This window comes from Pezoporus flaviventris, unplaced genomic scaffold, assembly GCF_033815535.1.
Source record: "Pezoporus flaviventris isolate CSIRO_AGI_PZ_B2104156 unplaced genomic scaffold, CSIRO_AGI_Pfla_v1 ptg000015l, whole genome shotgun sequence".
NCBI classification, from domain to species: Eukaryota; Metazoa; Chordata; class Aves; order Psittaciformes; family Psittacidae; genus Pezoporus; species Pezoporus flaviventris.
The window spans coordinates 25,937,923-25,958,580 of NW_026892563.1; the positions used below are offsets into that span (position 1 = coordinate 25,937,923).

The 20,658-nt window shown below is 41.0% G+C and overlaps 2 protein-coding genes across 8 annotated transcripts in view; one reads left to right on the forward strand and one right to left on the reverse strand.

The window, feature by feature from the left end:
* SLC35A5 (solute carrier family 35 member A5) lies at nucleotides 1–14,524 on the reverse strand. 6 transcript variants are annotated; one of them, XM_061453846.1, is made up of 7 exons: nucleotides 14,387–14,524; nucleotides 12,393–12,539; nucleotides 11,485–11,583; nucleotides 9,729–9,862; nucleotides 3,829–3,896; nucleotides 1,880–2,675; nucleotides 1–676 (listed from the first exon to the last, which is right to left on the reverse strand). In XM_061453846.1, exons 2-7 carry the CDS (start codon nucleotides 12,514–12,516, stop codon nucleotides 608–610), a joined length of 1,290 nt encoding a protein of 429 aa, XP_061309830.1. In that variant the 5' UTR covers nucleotides 12,517–12,539; nucleotides 14,387–14,524; the 3' UTR covers nucleotides 1–607. The 6 variants fall into 6 exon arrangements, with proteins under 6 accessions (XP_061309830.1, XP_061309829.1, XP_061309831.1 ...); XM_061453845.1 differs by lacking the exon at nucleotides 14,387–14,524 and adding an exon at nucleotides 13,812–13,876; XM_061453847.1 differs by lacking the exon at nucleotides 14,387–14,524 and adding an exon at nucleotides 13,330–13,453.
* The window catches only part of ATG3 (autophagy related 3), a 22,584-nt gene continuing 15,940 nt past the window's right edge, over nucleotides 14,015–20,658 (forward strand). The window contains exons 1-2 of one of the 2 annotated variants that reach the window (XM_061453851.1): nucleotides 14,015–14,236; nucleotides 17,544–17,585. In XM_061453851.1, coding sequence (XP_061309835.1) covers nucleotides 14,165–14,236; nucleotides 17,544–17,585 — 114 coding nt within the window. In that variant the 5' untranslated portion in view covers nucleotides 14,015–14,164. The remainder of the gene's footprint in view (nucleotides 14,237–17,543; nucleotides 17,586–20,658) is intronic. The other variant, XM_061453850.1, reaches the window with a different exon arrangement.

A 20,658-nucleotide genomic window follows, 5' to 3' on the forward strand; every position in this document is an offset into this window, starting at 1 on the left:
TTGGTTCAGAGGGGCTCTTTTACTCAGCTAGGGATATATCAATCTGAATTGCAAAAATACAATAAATCAGCCAATATGCCTCTATTTATGAGGTTACTAGTAACATCTTCAGTCCTGAAAAGAAAACTTACTGGAGAATTTGTATACTGGAAGATACAGCAGAAACATTAATCAATGCTTGTATCACTGCTGCAAGGTGGAGAACAGTTATCTCTGTTTTGCTAACCAAGGAATTCATACAGGAAGTTGCAGTGACTCAGGACAGTTAACCAAAGTTGTGAAAGATATACAGTTAAGAGTCCAGGACTGCCTTCCATAATATAGCATGTCACCCAGACCACCGAGTCCAGGGTGTAGGTCTCTTCTTGTTTCCATCAGTTACAGATTTTGTTTCTTTCAGCAGATTTTGAAGCTCTAATTTACATGCATAGGAAGAGACAATACAATGCTCCATATATACGGCTTGAATGTTTTCCTCATTCATCTCTGATATCCAGCTGCAAAACAGTTTCAATTGCAAGTGGGGAAAAATGACCCTTCTCTGTGTTAATAAAATGTTAAAATTCTTTCACTATGAGTAATAGAACTCCTCTGAGCCAGCCTAATGCTAGAGGGAATCTTCATCTGTATCAATGTCACTGCTTGGTTTGTTCAACCTCTCAAATTCTTCTCCATCCTACAGGAAACAGAAGCAAAGGAAAAAAATGTGAGCAAAACTTATCTTACTATTAACATCAACAAAAACAAACAAACAAAACCAACCCAACCAACCAAACACAAAAAAAAACCCAAACCAAACAAAAAAAACCACATAAAACCAAAGTTTATTTTGAAGACATCACTTATATAACATCAAAACCCTGTAATTTAAATCTCTTACCAGTGTGTTATAATCTTGCTCTGGGATACACGTTTATAAAAAATATCCCTGTATCTTTAAAGCAGCTTCTAGCCCATTCCTTTAACAGGAAGCTTGCGCACACAGTACTGCTTGTTTTCACCACAGCTGCTCAGTTTTAAGTGCTAAAATAGATAACTTCTGGTATACCAGAAATATATGACAGTGTTATTTATTACTTGTTATACAACAACCTAAGAAGGGACTTTGTGGAATATCTGGAAAACACCTCTTCCAAATTTAATATTTCTTAGAGTTAAATGGAGACAGCACCCCCTGCTGGTTTCAACGTGTATTACAGAACACATCTGTGCAAGCAAACTCAAGAGTACAGAAACATTAACCCTTCCCCTTTAGACTGACCGCTCAGCTTAGCTGAATGACCTACCTACGAGCATGCCCTTCCTGCCATGTTCTAGTTAACTACACGACTATTCAAATTCAGACAAAAGCCACTAATGGGCCTGGAGGAAATTTTTTTTTCCCCCCTTATGAAACAAGTGTTAAAACTCTGTATTTATAGATTACCTTTTTGTCTTCAGATACCATTGATTGTTCAGGTAGAAAGAATCTTAACATCAAATATATTAACTTCTTCATTATTTGTGCTCAGCTGCCAAGACTTATCAGTTCTACTTACGTACAATTATTTCCCAGGCATCAATTTCAATTTCTGAATGCCCAAGGCCAGTGAAATATTTGTTTCTAAAGGTTTCAAGAGAGTATTTGTGCAAAGCTAAAGTTGCTCACAAGACAAAGTAGGAAAGCTATGCTTACCTAGGGTTCACACACTGAAAAAGATGAATACGCAAAGCAAGACCCAGTCAATTTAAAAGACTTTAAGAAATACTGAGGAGTTTTGGTGTTTGACTTGAGGCATGAGTCCAGTAACATGAAAAATGAATCTTCCAAACATACCATAGCATAAATTGAGGTGAAACAAAAGAGGAGCCAGGGAAGACAAGAACTGAAAAGCCTTACCCCGCTTGACCTCTCCCATGCATCTCCTTTGATATGTTTGCCCCTTTCCCGCAGAGTAGCGTATTCCAGGCCTCTTGGTTTACTGGCATTATAGATGAATATGGAGAGAAGTACTACAGGAGCTTCCAAAAAGAACTCCAGAGAAGGCCTGAAGTCAAAGATGATAAAAGAGACGGTGGTAATGATGACAGTGGTGATCTGAGCAGTCATAACATGGAACATGTTGTCTCGGAACTTCAAGATGAAGGCTACAGACAGTCCCAGGAAAGCTGTGACAAATATGAGAGCCACTGAGAAGATGTTGTGCCCATAAAAGAAGCCACAATTCCCTATCTGCTTCCTGTCCTTATTCTGCAGTCCCAGCATAAGCCCATTGAACAGCACCCCAAAGGCATAGAGTTTGCTGTTCTGCGTGAAGATGCTTTCAGCAAGCTGATCCCCATCTTTCAAGATCTTTTCATTGTAGATGTTAGCCAGGGCAGAAATGAAACACTGCACCAGAATAAGCAGATGACCCAAACTGAGGCGAAGAGGTTTCAATGCTCCTGCCATGGTACTGGTGACATTCCAATGGAAGCTGGGAAGGAAACTTGGTGTTACGCAGTTGCTCTTTTCCAGGCATGCTTCCTCAGGTCGAGCATAGAGGAGGCAGTGGTTAGATGGACTAAAAAACATACTATGATGGAATCCATGTGCGGCCAAGCTTTGCTGATGGCCTCCAGTTCCTAGAGTCAGGGCAACGATGGACAGGAATAAAATCACCAGAGATGCCCATTGTACCCAAGAGATTTTTCGCCTAGGAGTAGACAAAAAAAGCCACCAACTTTAGAAACACACAGGCATAAATTGTCAGGAGAACAAACTCTATAAAACACATAAAAGACATCATGCCACAGATAAGGAGACAGAGACATGAGCAAAGATAAATCTTGGCTTTCCAGACTTCACAGCAGCACACTTTATTACAGCAAGGGGGGCCCAGCCTGGCAATCACAGAAATACAAATGGACTGTTCTGTAGAGATAATTTAAGGAAAGTATTTCAAGATCATGTTAGTTCTAGATACTGACTGCCTGACAACTTAAAAGCAACTGTTGTCTCTGTGGGAAAACAGATCTGATAGAAAAAAAAAGTAATCACAAAAATTCAAATAATTATCCGCTTTCTCCAGTAAACTTTTACTACATTTCACTTTTCCCACATGATTATGTGCCCTTTTCTAATTTTTTATGATGATACATCATATAAATCTATGAATATAATTTATAAGACTGTAGGACTATTTATATTATTTTTCACTCAAGCAATGACAGTTTACCTTGGGGAAAATAGGGAATTTTGAAAATTAAGTAAACTGTGATATGACAAGAAATATCGAAGTAAACAACTGAGAAAAAGCATTTCAAGTCAGACTGTCAGACACTGTTTCGGTATATTAACGCTTGTAGAAAAGGCATCTTTCCTCCACATCCAACACAAATGAGTTTTTGAGTGTTATTATCCATTTCCCTGTCTTTTCTGAACCTAAATCACACCATAAAGTACTCAAATCAGGTGAAGTGGCACACATAGGACAGAGTCTGGCTTTTGTCAGATGAACAATGAAGAAAGAATACATAAACACTTCTTAAACATACCAAGCTAACGTATAAATGGAAGTACCCAAACCTTAATTCTGACCATCCAACAACTACATAATCAATGGTTCAGTTGTCTCTTATTACAGTTGACCAAATGTGCAGAGATATGTAGGAACTCCTAATAAGCTACCATTTCCTACGCCTTCAGAAAACACCTTTGTAGAAAACAAAGCCAACTCTCCAAGTTGGTATAGTCACAAGAAATCGAATAACTGTTCCCCATTAGATGAAAAGAAAGAATGTAGCTTAACTTCTTCATGAAGGCTGGGAAGATATAAAATTTCTTTCACTTTCATAAATACTACTTACTTTAGCACTATCCTGAAGAGAAGAGCTGTTGTTATAATGACAAAATTTGAAAAGAGTACAGCCATTGCCTAGAAAGAGAAGAAAGGGAACAAATTTATACTCCAGACATAGTGTGAACATCAAAAGTCCACCAACTTCAAGTGTTCACCTTTCTGCAAGGTAAAAAGCATCATCCTGGTACTTACCTTACATCTTTACTCAAGTGGCAGAATAACACTTCCCTAAAATGACACTGAAGCACCATTTTAAAATCTCAAGCAAACCACAGAGACCAAGTTCCACTGAAAGTGGGGAAAGCTGTACTGAAACAAATGTATGAGGAAACCAATCCAGCAGAAAACTTACTTAACAAAACAGTTTAGTTTTCAGCCAGATCAGATCCCCAGCCAGGCTGACCAGTCAGGTGCAAAACCAGCTATGCCAGTAGAAAGGAGGAAGTTCCTCCAAAAAGAAAGTAAGAAAAGAATAGGGGAAGACAATGCTGCTGCTGGCTGTGGTGCCAGCTTGCAGCATTCATGAAATCCCAGACTTGGACAAGGCACTTACAGGAAATAAACTTCTTGCATGTCAAGTGCATTTGTTGCATTGTTTGTCAAAGGCAAGGAGGTTCAGCTTGAATTTTCAAGACTGCAACTGTACTAGAGAAATCACCTGTTTCAAATCAGAACTGAAAACAACTCTAAAGCTCCTCATTTGGGAATAGCTGTACAATTATGACAGTGCCTTATTCCATAGCTATAATCCCAAACTGCAATCTCCTTGTGGCAATGACTGTCTTTTTAGTCTCTATATTAGACACTCTACACTGGGACACTGGACCAAGAAGAGGCTCTTTTAGGCAGTGCAGTTACCATTAAAGATCAGAATCTACCAACACCAGTAGGGAAAAAAAGTTCTTTTTGGGGGTGAAGGCATTTCCCAAATTGTGCTATTCAAGACTGCCCTGTATAGTCAGTACGCACACAAAAAAATCCAGGCATCTGAACTAATTCCTCTAATTCAGCCTTAGAGTGAGATCACTTTTTAAGACAATTTTACACAAAACCATATATGGTTTCAGAAGTGTAAGACACAGACACTGTCTTGAACTTCCTCATCTGCATTTCCACATCCCTGATTCCACAATAACAGAGCCTTTTTCATTTACTAGAGGAAAACCACAGATCCTTTTCCTGTTACCTTAGTTCCAGTCTGTTCCAAGGTACTCTCTGCTGAATAAAAAAAACCTCATGAAACAAACAACACAGGGTCACAAGTAAGCCGAAGAGTGACATGAGACATCTGCCTAAGACACAGCAGCTTAATTTTCCATTTTGCAAGATTACAACACAATAAATATTTATGGAACAAGAAAAATATTGAATAAAGAAGTGAATCTGGCAGAAACAACTCTGGAAAAAAAGAGGCTTGATGCAAAATGTACGAGTGTTCCATAGTACTCTGGTTTTGCTTTACAGTCAAAGCCCCACATCCAACAGCTTTGGTAACATAATATGATCAAAATCTGTAGCAGGATAGTTACAAGGAATTAATTTTGAGTTGTTCTCTGAGGCCTCAAGGGACCTTTGTCATAGATGAGAAGGAGCAAGAAAAAATTTACCAAATATCACCATACCACAAACTTACATGCTACAAACAGAATCTCTGAAAATCTCTTATCACTAGGAAATGTTACCTGCTAAAGAGTATCCATAGCTGTTAGAGCTGAAGCTTACCAAAAAAAATTTTTAAAAATTGCCCCAAAGCAACTCCATACTTCAAGCAACTGTCACCCAGGTGCTAATTAGTTGGAAGCCTAGTAAGTTTTTAAAGTCACATGAAACCAAGTTCAGTGCATATGGCCTCCTTTCAAGCACCTTGCCTCTACCTTTTCACTTTCACTGTCTTGTACACTGCCAAGTTGTTCTACCTTATCTACAATCTTACAGGTATTTAGTTGGTCTTTTAATACCTGTTTACCATGATTATGCACAATTACAGCTAACCCTCATAGAACATATCCATTTAAAAGATATAAGATGCTAAGAGTTCTTAAAAAGAGAAATCTTCGAGCGCATGCTCTGAGGGGAGAGAAACAAGGTGTGAGCATCAGGGGAGGAGTGGGGGTGTAAAATCTAAAAGCCATCCATACTGCAAAAGATGTATAACCTTTGCATAAAAAAAGCAATAGTGTTCATGTAGCCTTCTGAACATCAGGCTTTGTTATTACTAACATTATAACTGAATTTCCTTCCTAAAATAAAAAAAAACAAACAGAAAACATACCAAATGCCAAATCCAAAACCAACACCAAAACCACATCACCAATAAAAAAAAACAAAAAACAAACATTGCCAAAACCCATACACAACAAACCACAGAACCAAGCACTGGGTACGTTATTTTAAGATATCTAACTCTTGATTTAAATTACATTTTTGCAGCCAAGTCTTATTGTAGACTCTGCCCTGTTCATGACAGAAATGTACACCTAAAAGAACAATATTTTAAAGAGAAGTTCTGACAGAAAAGGAACAGAAATATTTATACATATTTTTAATGTTAAACAGAGGCTGCCATAATACCTTATAGCAAGCACTAACATCTGTTTCTAACTTCAAACATAGATATGGAATGAAAATAAAGAAAAGCACAAAACCTGTACTATTTCCTGAGCATATGCAGATTTATCCAAAAGGATGAATGTAGCTAGAGGAAAGTACCAATTAAGTTTTGTGTTTAAACATAATTTTTGCATTTGTTTGTTAGTTAAGTCAGTTTGCCTCCTCCACTCCTCACTTCCTGTTACACTTACTCTATTTGTGGGATTTACATTTACTCATTTCTCTTTGGAGTCATTGAGGAAAGAAAACAAGTAATTATGTGAAGTCATATATATAAAGTAGTAGAAGCTGCACAGAAAAGTGCAGCTCAAATATGAGCAAGATGAGCAAACACATTGAAAGAGAAATACAGAGCTGAAGAAACCAAATGAGTGAAAGCATAGAAAACTTGCCTAGTACTTAAGCAATTCAGTCTATTTCTAAATCATTTCAGATGGAGAAAACACACAGAGACTCCTCTACTGAGAGACCAGGCAAAGCAGATAGCTGTTTAATTTCCTCTGTCTCCAAGGCAGCCATACTGAAAGCCTACCAGTGCACTTTTGGGTCCTTGAAGTACCCTCTCCTGCCACAGTATGTGCCAAGGATACACAGAGCCTCTAGGCCAGTCACAATGTAGTGCTTCTGTCACTCCTTCCTATTCAGGCTGATGTCAGCCTTCAGTACAGTCAGCTGCTGGGATCCCCCTGTCACTCTAGAAACACAAATGGATTCCTCCCCTTCATAGCTCGATAACATTAGGGTACACTGTGTAACTAGAACATTATATTTCTGTGGGTCCAACATGCCAGGTGATCTGATCCACACAGTCCAGTAAACCCAGCTGTCCCTCTTCTAGTCCCCACTTCCTTCTTGAAAAAACGGATTATACTTCTTTTCAACAGGACCAGGAGTAAGATCAGCCTTTCCACTCTCTCTGGCGAACTGCTCACTGGAGACTGGAGCAGCAACTTTCCTGGAAGAACTCCCACTTGTGATGTTTTTTCCTTGCAATTCATATACCTGTGCCTCTAGAGTCAACACAAATTTTCCATCCCAATTCCTCATGTCCTTTCTGTGGCACCACAGGTAAAACCACAGGGTACCCATGGGTGTATACCTTCTATATTCTCCCTCTCGAGCAAAAGAATGCTTGCTGTTAATAGATGAAATACTGGTCCATACAGATAGAGAATAGGACGTATCTTCTTTGAATTGCTGGAACTCCCAGGACAGCTTTTCCACAGCTGAGAAACAAGTCCTTTGGGAGGACGAGAGATTTTCTTTGTATTGCCAGAGATGCTGAACCATTTCATCCACCACTGTGGCATCTCATCTCTCTAGGTCATTACTATCAAGTTGGCATACAACAATGGTGCGCTCCATACATATTTCCACAACATGAGTCATGCGCATTGAACTTTGGATCTGTGGGTAACTGTGCATTGTTCAAGTCATAATAAATCATCTCTAGCACAACCAATTCTCTCAGATACTGGATACTTCTCTACATTGCCTTCCAATTGCCTGAGTGACATCTAATATCTTCCTTGAAGAGTTACCATTCCTTGACACTTCACAGGAACCGCCTCCAGAGGCTGAGAACTTGTGACCCACTCCCAGTTGCCTTCTCAATTCTCCCTTCCCTAGAAAGTGATCCCAGATGATTGGCTTACCTACCCTCTAGTTCCAGGCTACTAGCCCTGTTATCCCAGGGAGCAGCGAGGTGATAATGTGCTCACCCGGATGACAGCTGAAATCTTTTTGCAAATTGCACAGCTCAATCAGGGATAGTGATCAAGTGGTTACTTCTTGTTCCACTCACTCCTCCTGTAATTGTGGTGGCCCTGCTTCATCCTCCTTTACTGAATGAGCTGACTTCCTTGTCCATTTCTTCTTGTGTATAGGGACAACTGATGCCAGCACACACTGGTCCTCTGGTTCAGCTGCATCACCCATTGCCAGGATTGGAGTAGCACAAATAGCTGCTTAACCCTAAAGAAGACCTGAACCACATTCATGGCTCTTAGCAATAGGGCCATGCCGATCTGAGCATCCCAAGTATAATAAAAATTTTCAGAATTCTCAAATGTTATTGTAATTGGCCTGGAGGAGAAGGTGAAGATGTGGAAAGATGTCTTTTCCATAGGTTGGCTCTCCAAGGAGAAAAGGTAAAAGGTATAATTATTAATAGTTTCCAACAGATTACTCCCAAAGTACAGAGGTGATAACAATGCTGGGTACACATACCAGCTCAGTTTCACAACCAGGAATTCTATCATATCGTAAACCAATATTACAAAGTACAGCAAAATGGTAACTTTAGCCCGGCCCCCAAAGGTGATAAACAGCACAGCAGGGAACATGTACACCAAGTGAGGAGTTATGCAACACAACCCTGAGAACAAGCACAACAACCCTGACAGCAAATAAACCAACATTGTGACTAGCGACTATTAAATCAATACAATGAATGCTTATAACAAATTTCTTATAACATGCTCTGGTCAGATCTGTCATTATCTCAATACTTTGGTGCCACTCTGGACACTAAAAAGGATTGTCATGGTTTAAACCCAGTGGGCTGCTAAGTACTACATAGCCACCTGCTCACTCCCTACCTCTGGTGGGATGGGGAGGAGAACTGGAAACGTAAAACCCGTGGGTTGAGGTAAGAACAGTTTAATAATTGAAATAAAGTTGACAACAATAACAACAACAATCATCATCATCAAAAAAAAAAAGAGAGAGAAATAAAACCCAAGAAAGACATAAAACCCAAGAAAGACAAGTGACGCACAGTGCAATTGCTCACCACTGGTGCCCACTCCGTACCTCCCAGCCAACGTCCCCCAGTTTATATATAGGGCATGACGTGCTGTGGTACAGAATACCTCTTTGGCTAGTTTGGGTCAGGTGTCCTGTCTCTGCTACCTCCTTGCTTCTTGTGTCCCTCCTCACTGGCAGACCATGGGAAACTGAAAAGTCCTTGACTTAGGGTAAGCACTACTTAGCAACAACTAAACCATCTGTGTGTTATCAACACAGTTATCAACACTGTCCTCAGACTAAAGCCAAAATACAGCACTGTACCAGCTACTAGGAAAAATTAACTCTATCCCAGCCAAAATCAGGACAAAGCTGTACAACACTGACCAGTGGGCAAGAGAATAAGAAGGTCTCCTTGGTAAGGTAACAAGATCATTCTTCTACCTGCAAATCTTGCCTTGCCGGTATTACAACTGTTGATAGTCTAAAGGCAATGTTACCTACCACTAAGACATCGGAAGATATTTTATTCATTATATGTATACTTACTGGCTGGAGGTAGGACAGTACGTAGAAGACAATCAAGTTATCCAAAAAGTAGAGAAAGGCAGGAATTGACCATTTCATGGAATTACAAAAATTCTTCCAGGAAAGACATTCAAAGGGATGATCCAAACAACCCTCTGAAAGGAAATCAGCAAGAAAATAATCTTATTATCAAAAGTCCATTCCCATGTAACAGAATAGGTACCACTGTTCTATTTTCAGGAACACTGCTGGACTGAAAAAAAAAAAAAACCTAAGGTACTACAGAGGACAGATCCAGGGCAGAACACACAGCCAGAGCAGCAATCCTGTGCCTACAGATCTCCTTGCTTCGACATAGAACACATCAAGGAACCTGTTACCCCCATCAGAGTGTTTGTCTACTGGGAGAAAAAAATCCAATTACCAACCATTCTTTGAGGCTCAAAAAGCAACCCAAAGCCCCCACACAACAGTGACATCATCACTGGGTATGATTTCCTGATGATCATCCATCAAATCTAGAAATGAAACAATGACACAGACAGTGAATCTGTTCATACAGCACCAAAAAGGCAGTCAGTAATGTCAGAAATACAAAATAAACCAGAATTCAGTATCTGTAGCACACAGGACATGATCTGGGTAAAAACAGAACATATAGGAAAAAGGAAGAAAGGACAAGGCACAAAGTATGACATTTACTTAGGTATTCAGAACACACACTTTAGGATGAAGACTGTGATAAACTTAAGAGCTGGTGACAGAAGTACTTTGTTAGCAAAGATTTAAGACTACACAATGTTATTTAATCCTCCTCTGAACCACCAACATATTGAGTTCAGAAAAACTCAGGTATCTGGAAGGAAAAAAACCCAAACAAACAGAAAATGTATAATCAACAGTAGCCAATGATGGCAAACACTGACTGAATGCATTTACTTTCTCAGGTATGTCTGTACTAAATGGTGGAAGTAAAAATTTCCTCAGCTTGCCAGAGCCATGACTGTTAGATGGAGAAGTCGATAAAAATAACAGTTCAGTTTAACAGAAGTCTCCAGTGCTTGACACCCTCTTCCAATTTAAACATCTGTTTCTTACCATTTTGAAATGCTACAAGCTTAAGCTCTTGTTCTTTTTATATCAAGACAGAAAAGCCAAGAAAGAAAAAAGAAAAATAGCCTGCAATGTCAAACCAGTAGCTACTGAGGCCCAACACTGATTTTTCTGAAGAGCAGCCCTAAGATTTGTCTTCACAGCAAAGCCACCTTGAATTATAACATTGGGATGTTGCTTCTGACTCAAATACCACTACACACACAAAGCCTCTTCAGTGGAAGAGTCGTCTAAATAAAAGTGGTCAGAAGAACAGAATAAAGGCCAATTCTTGGGTTAATGCAGTTTTTAAGCTTCTCTTCAGTCTATTTTGTGAACAGTGACTATTATCCTAGCATATACTGTGTTAAAATTGAGAGAATGTGAAGACCCTGTCTTCATTACACTTTCTAATTCAACTTATCTGCCCCCATTTCAGCCACCATGCATACAACTGAAGAACACCTGAATTTACAGCACGAAGTAGAAGTTATAAAAGCAAAGTTTTGTTGCAACTCTGCATGGAAGACAATTCCAGAGAACCTTACTAGCAGGACCTACTCCATACTACAAGTGAATATACCATTAAAAAAAAAAAAAAAAAGAAAAAAAGAAAAAAGAGAAAGTACTACAGCAAATCTTAGAAAGTCAACACATTTGAGTTATTTCAGACACAGGTACTTACCTTTTTTCTTAACCCATAGTGCCAATACCAAACACAGGACCAATTTTACTACTTCAGAACATATGTTCACTGTTGTAGGAAGATAATCGTATTTGTTATCTGTGGGATTCAGCAAATCAGAGAGTACACAATCAGATTCTGTCTCCTGTGTTTATAATTAGAGCAAGAAACTATTTTAATCCCTCAGGTCAGAATTTTAGCCACTTTCCATAAACGCAAAAGGCTCTATCAGCACTTTCATTATAAATATTCCAATTTTTATGATATACAGCTTCCTGAACTGCCTCCTTTCTGGGTTGAAATCTTTCCTCATTTGGTCCCACTTTACAGAATTTTTAAAGAGAACTCAAGAACATCCTTTTTTTCTTTTTTTTTTATTAGGAATATTTTCCCCAAACGACAATATACTATTATTTTCTCCTGGCAAAAAATGGCTTTCCAGGAGGACACAACTTTCTTCTAGGCCTGTATCTTTTCTTTGTTAACATATTTTGCTAATACTTGGCGGAAGGAGCACCAGTAATTCTAGGCAGCTACAGCACACCCACTCTGATACCACTTCTCTCCAAAGCCTGTTGCAAAACAAATATTTCAGTCAAGACACATACCATTACTATTGCTTATACAACAATTTAGCCTTTGAAAATCAGCTATAAAATAATTCACTGCCTCATCTTTTAAGGGTGAATCACCACATGGATCATACACTTTGCAACCCAAGTTATCACTATATGCTAGACCAGAGATACATGTCTATGCTAGTACAGAAATACATGTCACTACTTATACAATTGAATGTTTATCCCAAGAACTCTGCAGGTGGAAAAGTAGGCATCTGGGTATTCCTTTTACCCCAAATGTCAACTCCTTCTTATTTGAGGTACATCGTGTTTATTGCCCAACAGCACCTTCATTGGCAGAATACTTCATCAGGAGGATTCGACTTGAGCCCAATGCAATAAACACGCCTCCAAGCAGAAAAGTATAGATGGTTGTCTTGGAGCAAAACACAACTCGATTACAGCACTTCATTCTGCTGTCTCACTGTCAATATCCTTTGGATGACAAAATGAAAATACACTGTAAATAGTACTTCCAGAAACTGATTAAACCAGGTGAAATGTATTTTGCTTCTTTGTGTTATTTTACACAAAGATGTTTACATCACAAGCTACAATCTCATTCTGCAGTTATCTTTTTCCTTCTTATCAAAAAAAAAAAAGAGAGAGAGAGTGAAAGATATGCTATAAGGAGCAGCAAAAGGGGGATAAGCAATGAACACAGAATACTCAGAAGGTGGCACAGGAGGCCAGTCTGTCAGAAGATTGCATCTATGGAATACTGATTAGCTATGAGGAACAAATAGGCGACAGGTTTATTTTCCTTTAATATTTTTAAAAATATTGTTCCAAATTCCAGCAAGGGAGTGTTTTACAGCTATTCAGCGAGAGCAACACCTCAGAGAAGATCTGGCACTTACTCAGCACCGGCTTGTAGCCAGGAGGACGGGAGGTATACGGATGGCTGCACGCAGAGCCTCAGCTGTGCCTGCCGCTGGTTCCCCGTCTCTAGCGTTACCGTTACTCGGCCGACCCGTTAGCGGATCTCCAGGTCTGACAAACCGACTCGCAGACGGCCAGCATCGGGCCCTCTGCCGGGTGAGGAGGCCTGAGGGGAGCCCCTTCGGGCCGGCTGCGGGCAGGATGTTCGTTAACAGCAGCCACGGCTCGCGCCGTTTCACCTCAGGGAGCAGGGGCCGGGGGCGGCAGGGAGAGCGGCTTCAAAGCAGACCCCCCCGAGTGTCAGCGCCGCGCGCCGCCGGGGACATACGGGGCGAACACTCACCTCGCAACGGCGGCGAGAAAGCGGCCAGCAAGCGCCGCCGACCGCACCCCCCCCCCCCCCCGCTGAAGGACCACTCGCCTGGCTTTGCGGACCGCCGGCTGCCACGTCGCTGCCTCAGGTCGGCACACGGCTGCAGCCAGGAGCGGGGCAGAAGCCGCGTGGGACGAGCCGGGTTCTGAGGCCGGGGCAGCGGGGTCAGCAGAGGCGGCAGCAGCGGCCGGTGCTCAGCCGCCGCGCTCGCAGCACACACCGGCTCCCCTTCACCCGCGCTGCTCGCCCGCCGCGCCCATCGCCAGCTGCCTCAGCCGCACTCACAGCCAGCAAGCACCTCAGCGGCCCGCACCAAGCTCTCCCGCAACCCAGAGCGTTGCCCGGCTCCCGCCCTGCTCCACCGGCCTCACCTGGCAAGGCCAGGCGGTGTCCTCCCTCTCACGCTGGCGGCGCACGCCCCTCGCCTACCCGCCCCGCGCGGGAGCGCGCACCTCATTCTCTTTGACAATCGGCCCTCCCGGCTGCGTGACGGCGAGGAACCGCGCTCCTCCCCCCACCATTGCGGGACACGCGTGCGCGCCAAGAGCCATGGCCCCTCTCCTCCCTCCGGACCTTCCCGCCTTGCGCACGCACGCGCCGGGGGGCGGGCTTGTTGCGGCGGACCAGGGCCCGCTACGGCGCAGGCCCATCACCGCTGGGCCGGGTCGGGCGCGACGAGGTGCTGAGCGTCGGTGTGTCGTCAACGTGTGTGCGACGCGGGGAGAGTGCCGCCGCCAAGAAGCTTGTTGACCGAGGGGCGGGGGAGGTGGTTGTCCTCCTCCTGCTCTCGGGGCCCGCCGGCAGCATGCAGAACGTCATCAACACGGTGAAGGGGAAGGCCCTGGAGGTGGCCGAGTACCTCACCCCTGTGCTCAAGGTGCCGGTCCGTGCGGGAGCGGGGTGAAGCGAGGGGAGGTTTTGGAGCTGTTAAGGGTGGAGGATGCGCCTGCTTTTTTAAAGCAGGGTGGCCCGCGGAGCCGCGAGCCTCCGGTCGCGGGTGGCTGTAGAGTTGTCCTGCTTCCCTCACCTCTGCCTGGGGTGTCACCCGCAGTGCGGCCGCTCGCGGGTTCTTATGGCGCAGGCATTGCTTTGCCGCCCCAGTAGGACGCGAGGAGCGCCCGACCGCTCCGGGAGTCGCTCCGCCTTCCCGGAAGCCGCTCGGCGGCTGCGGTTTCGCTTGTCCCAGCCTGAAGAACTCTGGTTGCAGCGGCTTTATGCAACCGGCGGAGCGCCTCCGAGGGCGCCGTGCTCCTTCAGGCCTCGGGAGAGATTGTGCAGGGGCAGCCTTGCGGCGGCAGAGCCACTGGCCCTCGTCTTGCGCTGTGCCATACAGGATGGAGGGAACCTGAGTGGGAGCTCCCATTCCATTAGGGGTGGGAGCATTCGCTGGAGAGGTGCGGACCTTCGAAGGCCAGGTATTGCTGGACCTGTTGCTGGAGAAATAACTTACTTATTGCTGTTCTCTATTAAATTGGCTAAGCTTTCATAGAACCATAGAGTGGTTTGGGTTCAGAGGACCTTAAGATCATCTAGTTTTAACCCCCCTGCCATGGGCATGGACGCCTTCCACTAGATCAGGTTGCTCAAAGTCCCCTTGGCCTTGAACACTGCCAGGGTTGGGGCATTCGCTTTGGGCAGCCTGTGCCAGTTGCTCGCCACCCTCACAGTAAAGAACTTCTGCCTTGTGTCTGACCTGAACTTCCCCTGTTTAAACCCATTATCTCTTGTCCTGTTGCTACAGTCCCTGATGAAGAGTCCCTCTCCAGCATCCTTTATAAGCCCTCTTCAGATACTGGAAGGCTGCTATGAGGTCTCCACGCAGCTTCTCTTCTCAAGGCTGAACAGCCCCTATTTTCTCACCCTGTCTTCGTATGGGAGGTGCTCCAGCCCCCTTGTCATCCTCATGTCCCTCCTCTGGACTTGCTCCAACAGCTCCATGTCCTTCCTATGCTGAGGACACCAGAACTGCACACAGTACTCCAGGTGGGGTCTCACAAGAGCAGAGTAGAGGGGCAGGATCACCTCCTTTGACCTACTGGTCATGCTTCTTTTGATAAAGGATACTTAACTGATTGTGCTCTTCTGCAGTTCTTAGACTACATCCCATCTTCTGTCTCCTATTTACAAATACTTCTTTACATAAAAGTCACCTTTGTGAATGCCTAACTTGTCAGCAGTTCCTTCACCACTGATTTTCACATCTCCCCATGTTTTTTGAAAAACTACTTTTGCTGTAATTGTTTATGATAGCAGCTTCTACCTGTGGTTTTACGGCATGATCTTTTAGGTGCTTTGTACTCTGCAGCTTAGATCTTTGGGCAGAAGACATGATACTTAATAATTAATTGAACTTGCCCCTCTGTGGTATGTTGCCTGCATAGTGGACCTTTCTACAGTTACCCACCAATGTGACGTATTATGGATTGCAGTTCTGGCATGGAAAAGTGAAGTGACTTGTTTGCCATGGTACAGTTGCTGTTGCACAGCTGGTGTAATGGTAGAGGAATTCTTGTGCCCAGATGTACTATTGGGAGGAGGCAGCAGTAAAATCCCCTACAAATGGAAAGATATAACAGTGTACATGTTCCATTTACAAGGGGTTGAAATAAATACTCCAACTTGGTAACTTTGAAAGAAACTATACCTGTGTATCTCACTAGCTTACATACCACAGAATGTAGAGATGAAAAAGTGAACTGTTTATCCTTAGGGCATAGAGGATGGATATTTTACATATTTTCCATATGTAATTCCAGAAACCAAGCTTATGCATGTTGCCTACTCCTTATAGTGTATTTTGAAATTAAACAGTAAGTTGTCTCCACTGTGCTGTTGCATAATGTGTTATTGAGAATTCTCAGTTTTATAGCAATCCAAATTGCTAAATTGGGGCTGTTTGAGTTTCTTTGGTTTCTGTTAACTAGTGCATAGTGGTGCTTGTACAACTGCTCTTTTGCTTATCTTAATACTGTTCTTAAAGGTGTTATCTTTAGAAATGAGGGAGAAAGGAAACAGGTTTGCTGTGTGCTCATTTCTTTTTACATAGTGCAGGTGATAGTATGCACCGGGGTGAAGCATAAAGAATAAACGAATTAAGCAGCGATTGGCATTAAAATGATTTCCCATGATTAAATAAGGTGAAGTTGTAGTGGAAAGTGAGGTGCTTTGCAGTTGCTGCTTTTAGTTTAAAAAAAAAATAAAAAAAAAATCACAAGTTCTTTACGGCAAGAAGTTATTCAGTAAGTGATGACAGAAGAACTTGAAAAGTCAACTATGCTATGGTTGAAATTACTTCTTTTTAAAAGCCATTCTTAGATAGCTCTAATGCTGGGGAGTACTAAGTTTCTTTGATGATTGTGACTCTTCTGAAGAAAAAAAAAAAAACAAACAGAAGTCTGAAACAAAATATTCTAGATTTGAATATGCTAAAAAAAGCCTTATCCTTAAACTTCATAAATATCACCTTTAATGCAAAGGTACTTCATTTCTCCATGTAGAGCTAAATTATGTTGCTCATTGCTGTCTATTCCTCATCCATAAAAAAAATCATGGCAATGTGAGAAAATCTGAACTGTTTCCATAGAGTGCATAATGAAGGCACCACAAAAATGACTATATAAAAAAAAGTAACTAAGTCTTTCTCCGCAACTTTTCCCACCACAGATAAAAGTTGGTTTGGTCGTTCATTTATTGACCTTTCTTAACTGCAAAGCCTCATACTGGTCCATTGTAGTGCTGTTCAGCGCCTAGAACAGTCCCAAAGTCCTGATTCTGAGAATCACTGATTCTGACTCGTTTTCTGTCTCTCACTGGCAAATGTAGTACTGAATTCTGGGGGATATTTTCTCCAGTTTTGATATATTAATTGGCTGCAGCAAAAAAAAAATAAAATTAATGTGTGTGATCTTTTTTCATAATATCCCACATTCTGTAAAAAGTAATTTTGTTGAGCCATACATCAGAGGATATGGAAGTAGGCTGTCTGTCAGCCCTGACAGAGAGCTGCTTGGTCTCCAAGCTGATTAACAGATATCCATGGACAGTGCTAGTTCCAAGGCAGGACTTGATGATCTTAAAGGTCTTTTCTGACCTGGTTGATTCTATGATTCTCTGTCTTACCAGTAAAGTGGGGTACTTCAATTTGTCAGCAGTTCTCAAAATTTCTAAACTTTTTTTTATTGCAGGAGTCAAAGTTCAAAGAAACTGGAGTAATCACACCTGAAGAAGTAAGTATTTAGAAACTTTGAAATATATTTGGGAAGTAATGATAAATTTTAGTCAAAAGGACTGTATTTATCTCAAAAGTTCATGTCTTTACCAATTAATTATTGGTTTTTGAAACAGTTTCCACAAAGTGAAAGTTCTAAATGGCCTTTTTACTGTCCAGATGAAATAGAGCAACAAAATTCCTGTTAGATGACATTTGACATCTGAATATGGAATGCTTTTTTCCTATATTATGTCACAAGAAGCTTGTAAAGAAGCTCGTGATGGGTCAACAGCTCCATTTGTCACAGGAGTTCTGGACTCAAGCAGGAGTATATTGATTTTAGAAGTCTTTCCCATAAGCAGTTCAGAAGGGAGCTTGTATCTTGAAAGCTGTCTTTTGCTTACCTCACTTTTGTTTCCTTCGAAGGCTCTGGCTAAATCATTACAAATGCTTGTCCGCACCAAGTATCCAATGATTACTATTTTTTCCCTCCTTTTCTCTATAGCTTACTCCAGGCTGGTTGTATTTTGGCTTGCTGCCAAGCAGTAGTAGTTTTTTAAGGAGTCTTCTGTGAAGAGAAAAAAAGAGGATTTTTCTCTTTTTTTCTAGAATGGTAAGAACACTGATTGTACAGTGCTATTTTGACTTCGCCATTCTACTTTTTCTCATACTAAAGTGTTACTGTTCTGAAAATACATTGTCTTCACAGAGGTTTAAGAAAATTATGTTAAAACTGTTAGGTAGAATGAAAGAGAAATGAGGTAAAATGTACAAATGTGAAGATGAGATGGAAAAAGATGGAACAAATGGTGACTGATGCAGGTACATAATGTGAACAGAAGCATTTTTCCTAACTTTAGTACCTATAGCATATTCCTGCTGTATTGCATGGCAAGCAAGCAAGCAAGCTCAGAAAAACAGGCTTAGCAACATGATGTTCTGCTGTTCGGATAACCATATGTGTGTGTTAGTGCATATAGATCTTTCTATGTTGTATATTACACAATAATAGATTTACAATTTATATTATCTGTGAACCAAATATAACAGAGAAAGTCTAGACAAATGTTCTACTAATGCTGAATCCCTTCTTGATCATGGGAGAGATATTTGTAGTAGTGCTGAAGGAAAAGGGTCTTTCTATAGAACTTAGCAAGAACCACATTATGTTACATTAAATAGTTTGCAGCATTTAAACATCCTTAAGAATGTGAATAGTGTGTATTCTCTGTATAAAGTTAGATTCTGATAGGAAGAAGAAATTGAATCCTTCAAAGAAGTAGTAAAGGGAAACAGTTCTACAGCAGGGTTAATTTTTTGTTAAATTTAGATGAGACTGAAGAGTGGATCTACTGATTGTCCCTTTGACAGTCTTTCTTTTCTGATGATTTTGGTCTCTATATAGTAATGATTGCTAAAGAAGGATTCAAAGCATTGATGTTGCTAGGATATTATCTTCAAATGACTTTGAATTTCTTGGTTAATGAATCTCAATTCAACTGTATTTTAGTTTGAGATGCTGTTGTATAGACTTTGTGGGATTCCTGTGGCTTGCCTCAGAAGATGAATCAGTTAGGAATAAGGCTAAAAGATGACTCATTATTCAAACTCAGCAATTGCTCCCTCTTTTTATATACTTTTGTGCTTGATTTAATTGCAATGAATTCTTGCCTATTCTTACTAGTTAATACCTCAGAAAGATAACATCTGTTTTAATTTTATATGTAAGTACAGGCAAATCTTAAAAATCATTCTTTCCAGGAGTAGAAGTAAGATGTCCTGAAATTGATGTCTTTTGCAATATTGGTTCAGGTATGAGATAGCATTAGTGCTTGAGAAATAGAAACCACCTAGGTAATTCTGCTGCCTAAGCTGAAGAATATGCAAATGACATTTCAATTACTGTTCTAGGGTTTTGCATCTATTAGAACCACAAACAATACTTTAATGTTTTTTTCATCTTGAAGAATATTTTGTAACATTGCTGCCAGTTGGTTCCAGTTCCTTGAACAGAGAATTCTAAATAATTCTGGAATTTCATATGTTGTTTATTACTGTGTAAAGGCTAATGAGTTTTAAAGTTTTGATGTGTATTGGGAGGGATTGCTGTTTTCTTAGAAGATTTTACTTCTGCTGGAGACTTCCGTTGGAAAATGGATGAAAGGAAGCACTTTTGCAGAGATTGAGTCTGCTAATCCGTATGCAGTGCGTGTTGCAGTGTTTTCTACTATGCTAATATGCCTCGCTTTGGAGGACATGGTGAGAAAATGGCTGACACACCACTACAACAGCTTCTGGTTAACTAAAAGTGTGTTGTTATAAACTGGCATTTTAAGACAAGAAAGCAACTGTAGCAATGGGTGTTCCTCTCATTTTCAAAAGTAGCTGGTGCAAAAGACCACACAAGTAGCTTTTCATAGGTGCAGGCCTGCCTTTCTCAATATATGCATACAAAAAGAAGCCAGTGTGTTAGACTTTGCTGGGTGAATTTGAGTTCATATGCAAGCCTTGCATAAGTTTTGCAATATCACTCTGAAGTAATTATAAAATTTTATAATTTTATTATGTAATTTTATAAAATCCTTTGCTGTGACATTAAGCACAAGTAGATTGAAGATTTTTTTAGAACCTGTTTCTTCAGAACAAAGTTATACATAAGGTTTTTCAAGGTATGGTTATCCTTATTCAGTTAATGCCAGTGGTGAACTATTACAGTGATGGTCATTACTTAAAATGCATACTGTTTATACTTTGTTGCAGTTCTTTCACCAATACAATGAATTAATGTCAGTCTCACTTTTCTTCTTGCTGCAAAATTGTTTTAAACAATTTTAAACAATTAAAAATTTTTTTTTTCTACATTAAGCTCTTCATTGTCTTTGCAAAACTTTGAAGAGTGGCAAATAAAAACATATTCTTCATCATAAAGTAAACAATGTTACTGGGTCTAGAAACTTTTTTACTTGTTTCCAGAGTGGTAGGTTATACCACAGCTTTTTAAACTATCTGAATTTGCTGTTATGCTTAGCACGTTTCCTTATGCTGAAGTCAATTTAGTCTTTGGGTTTTCATGGTTATCTGAGAAATTG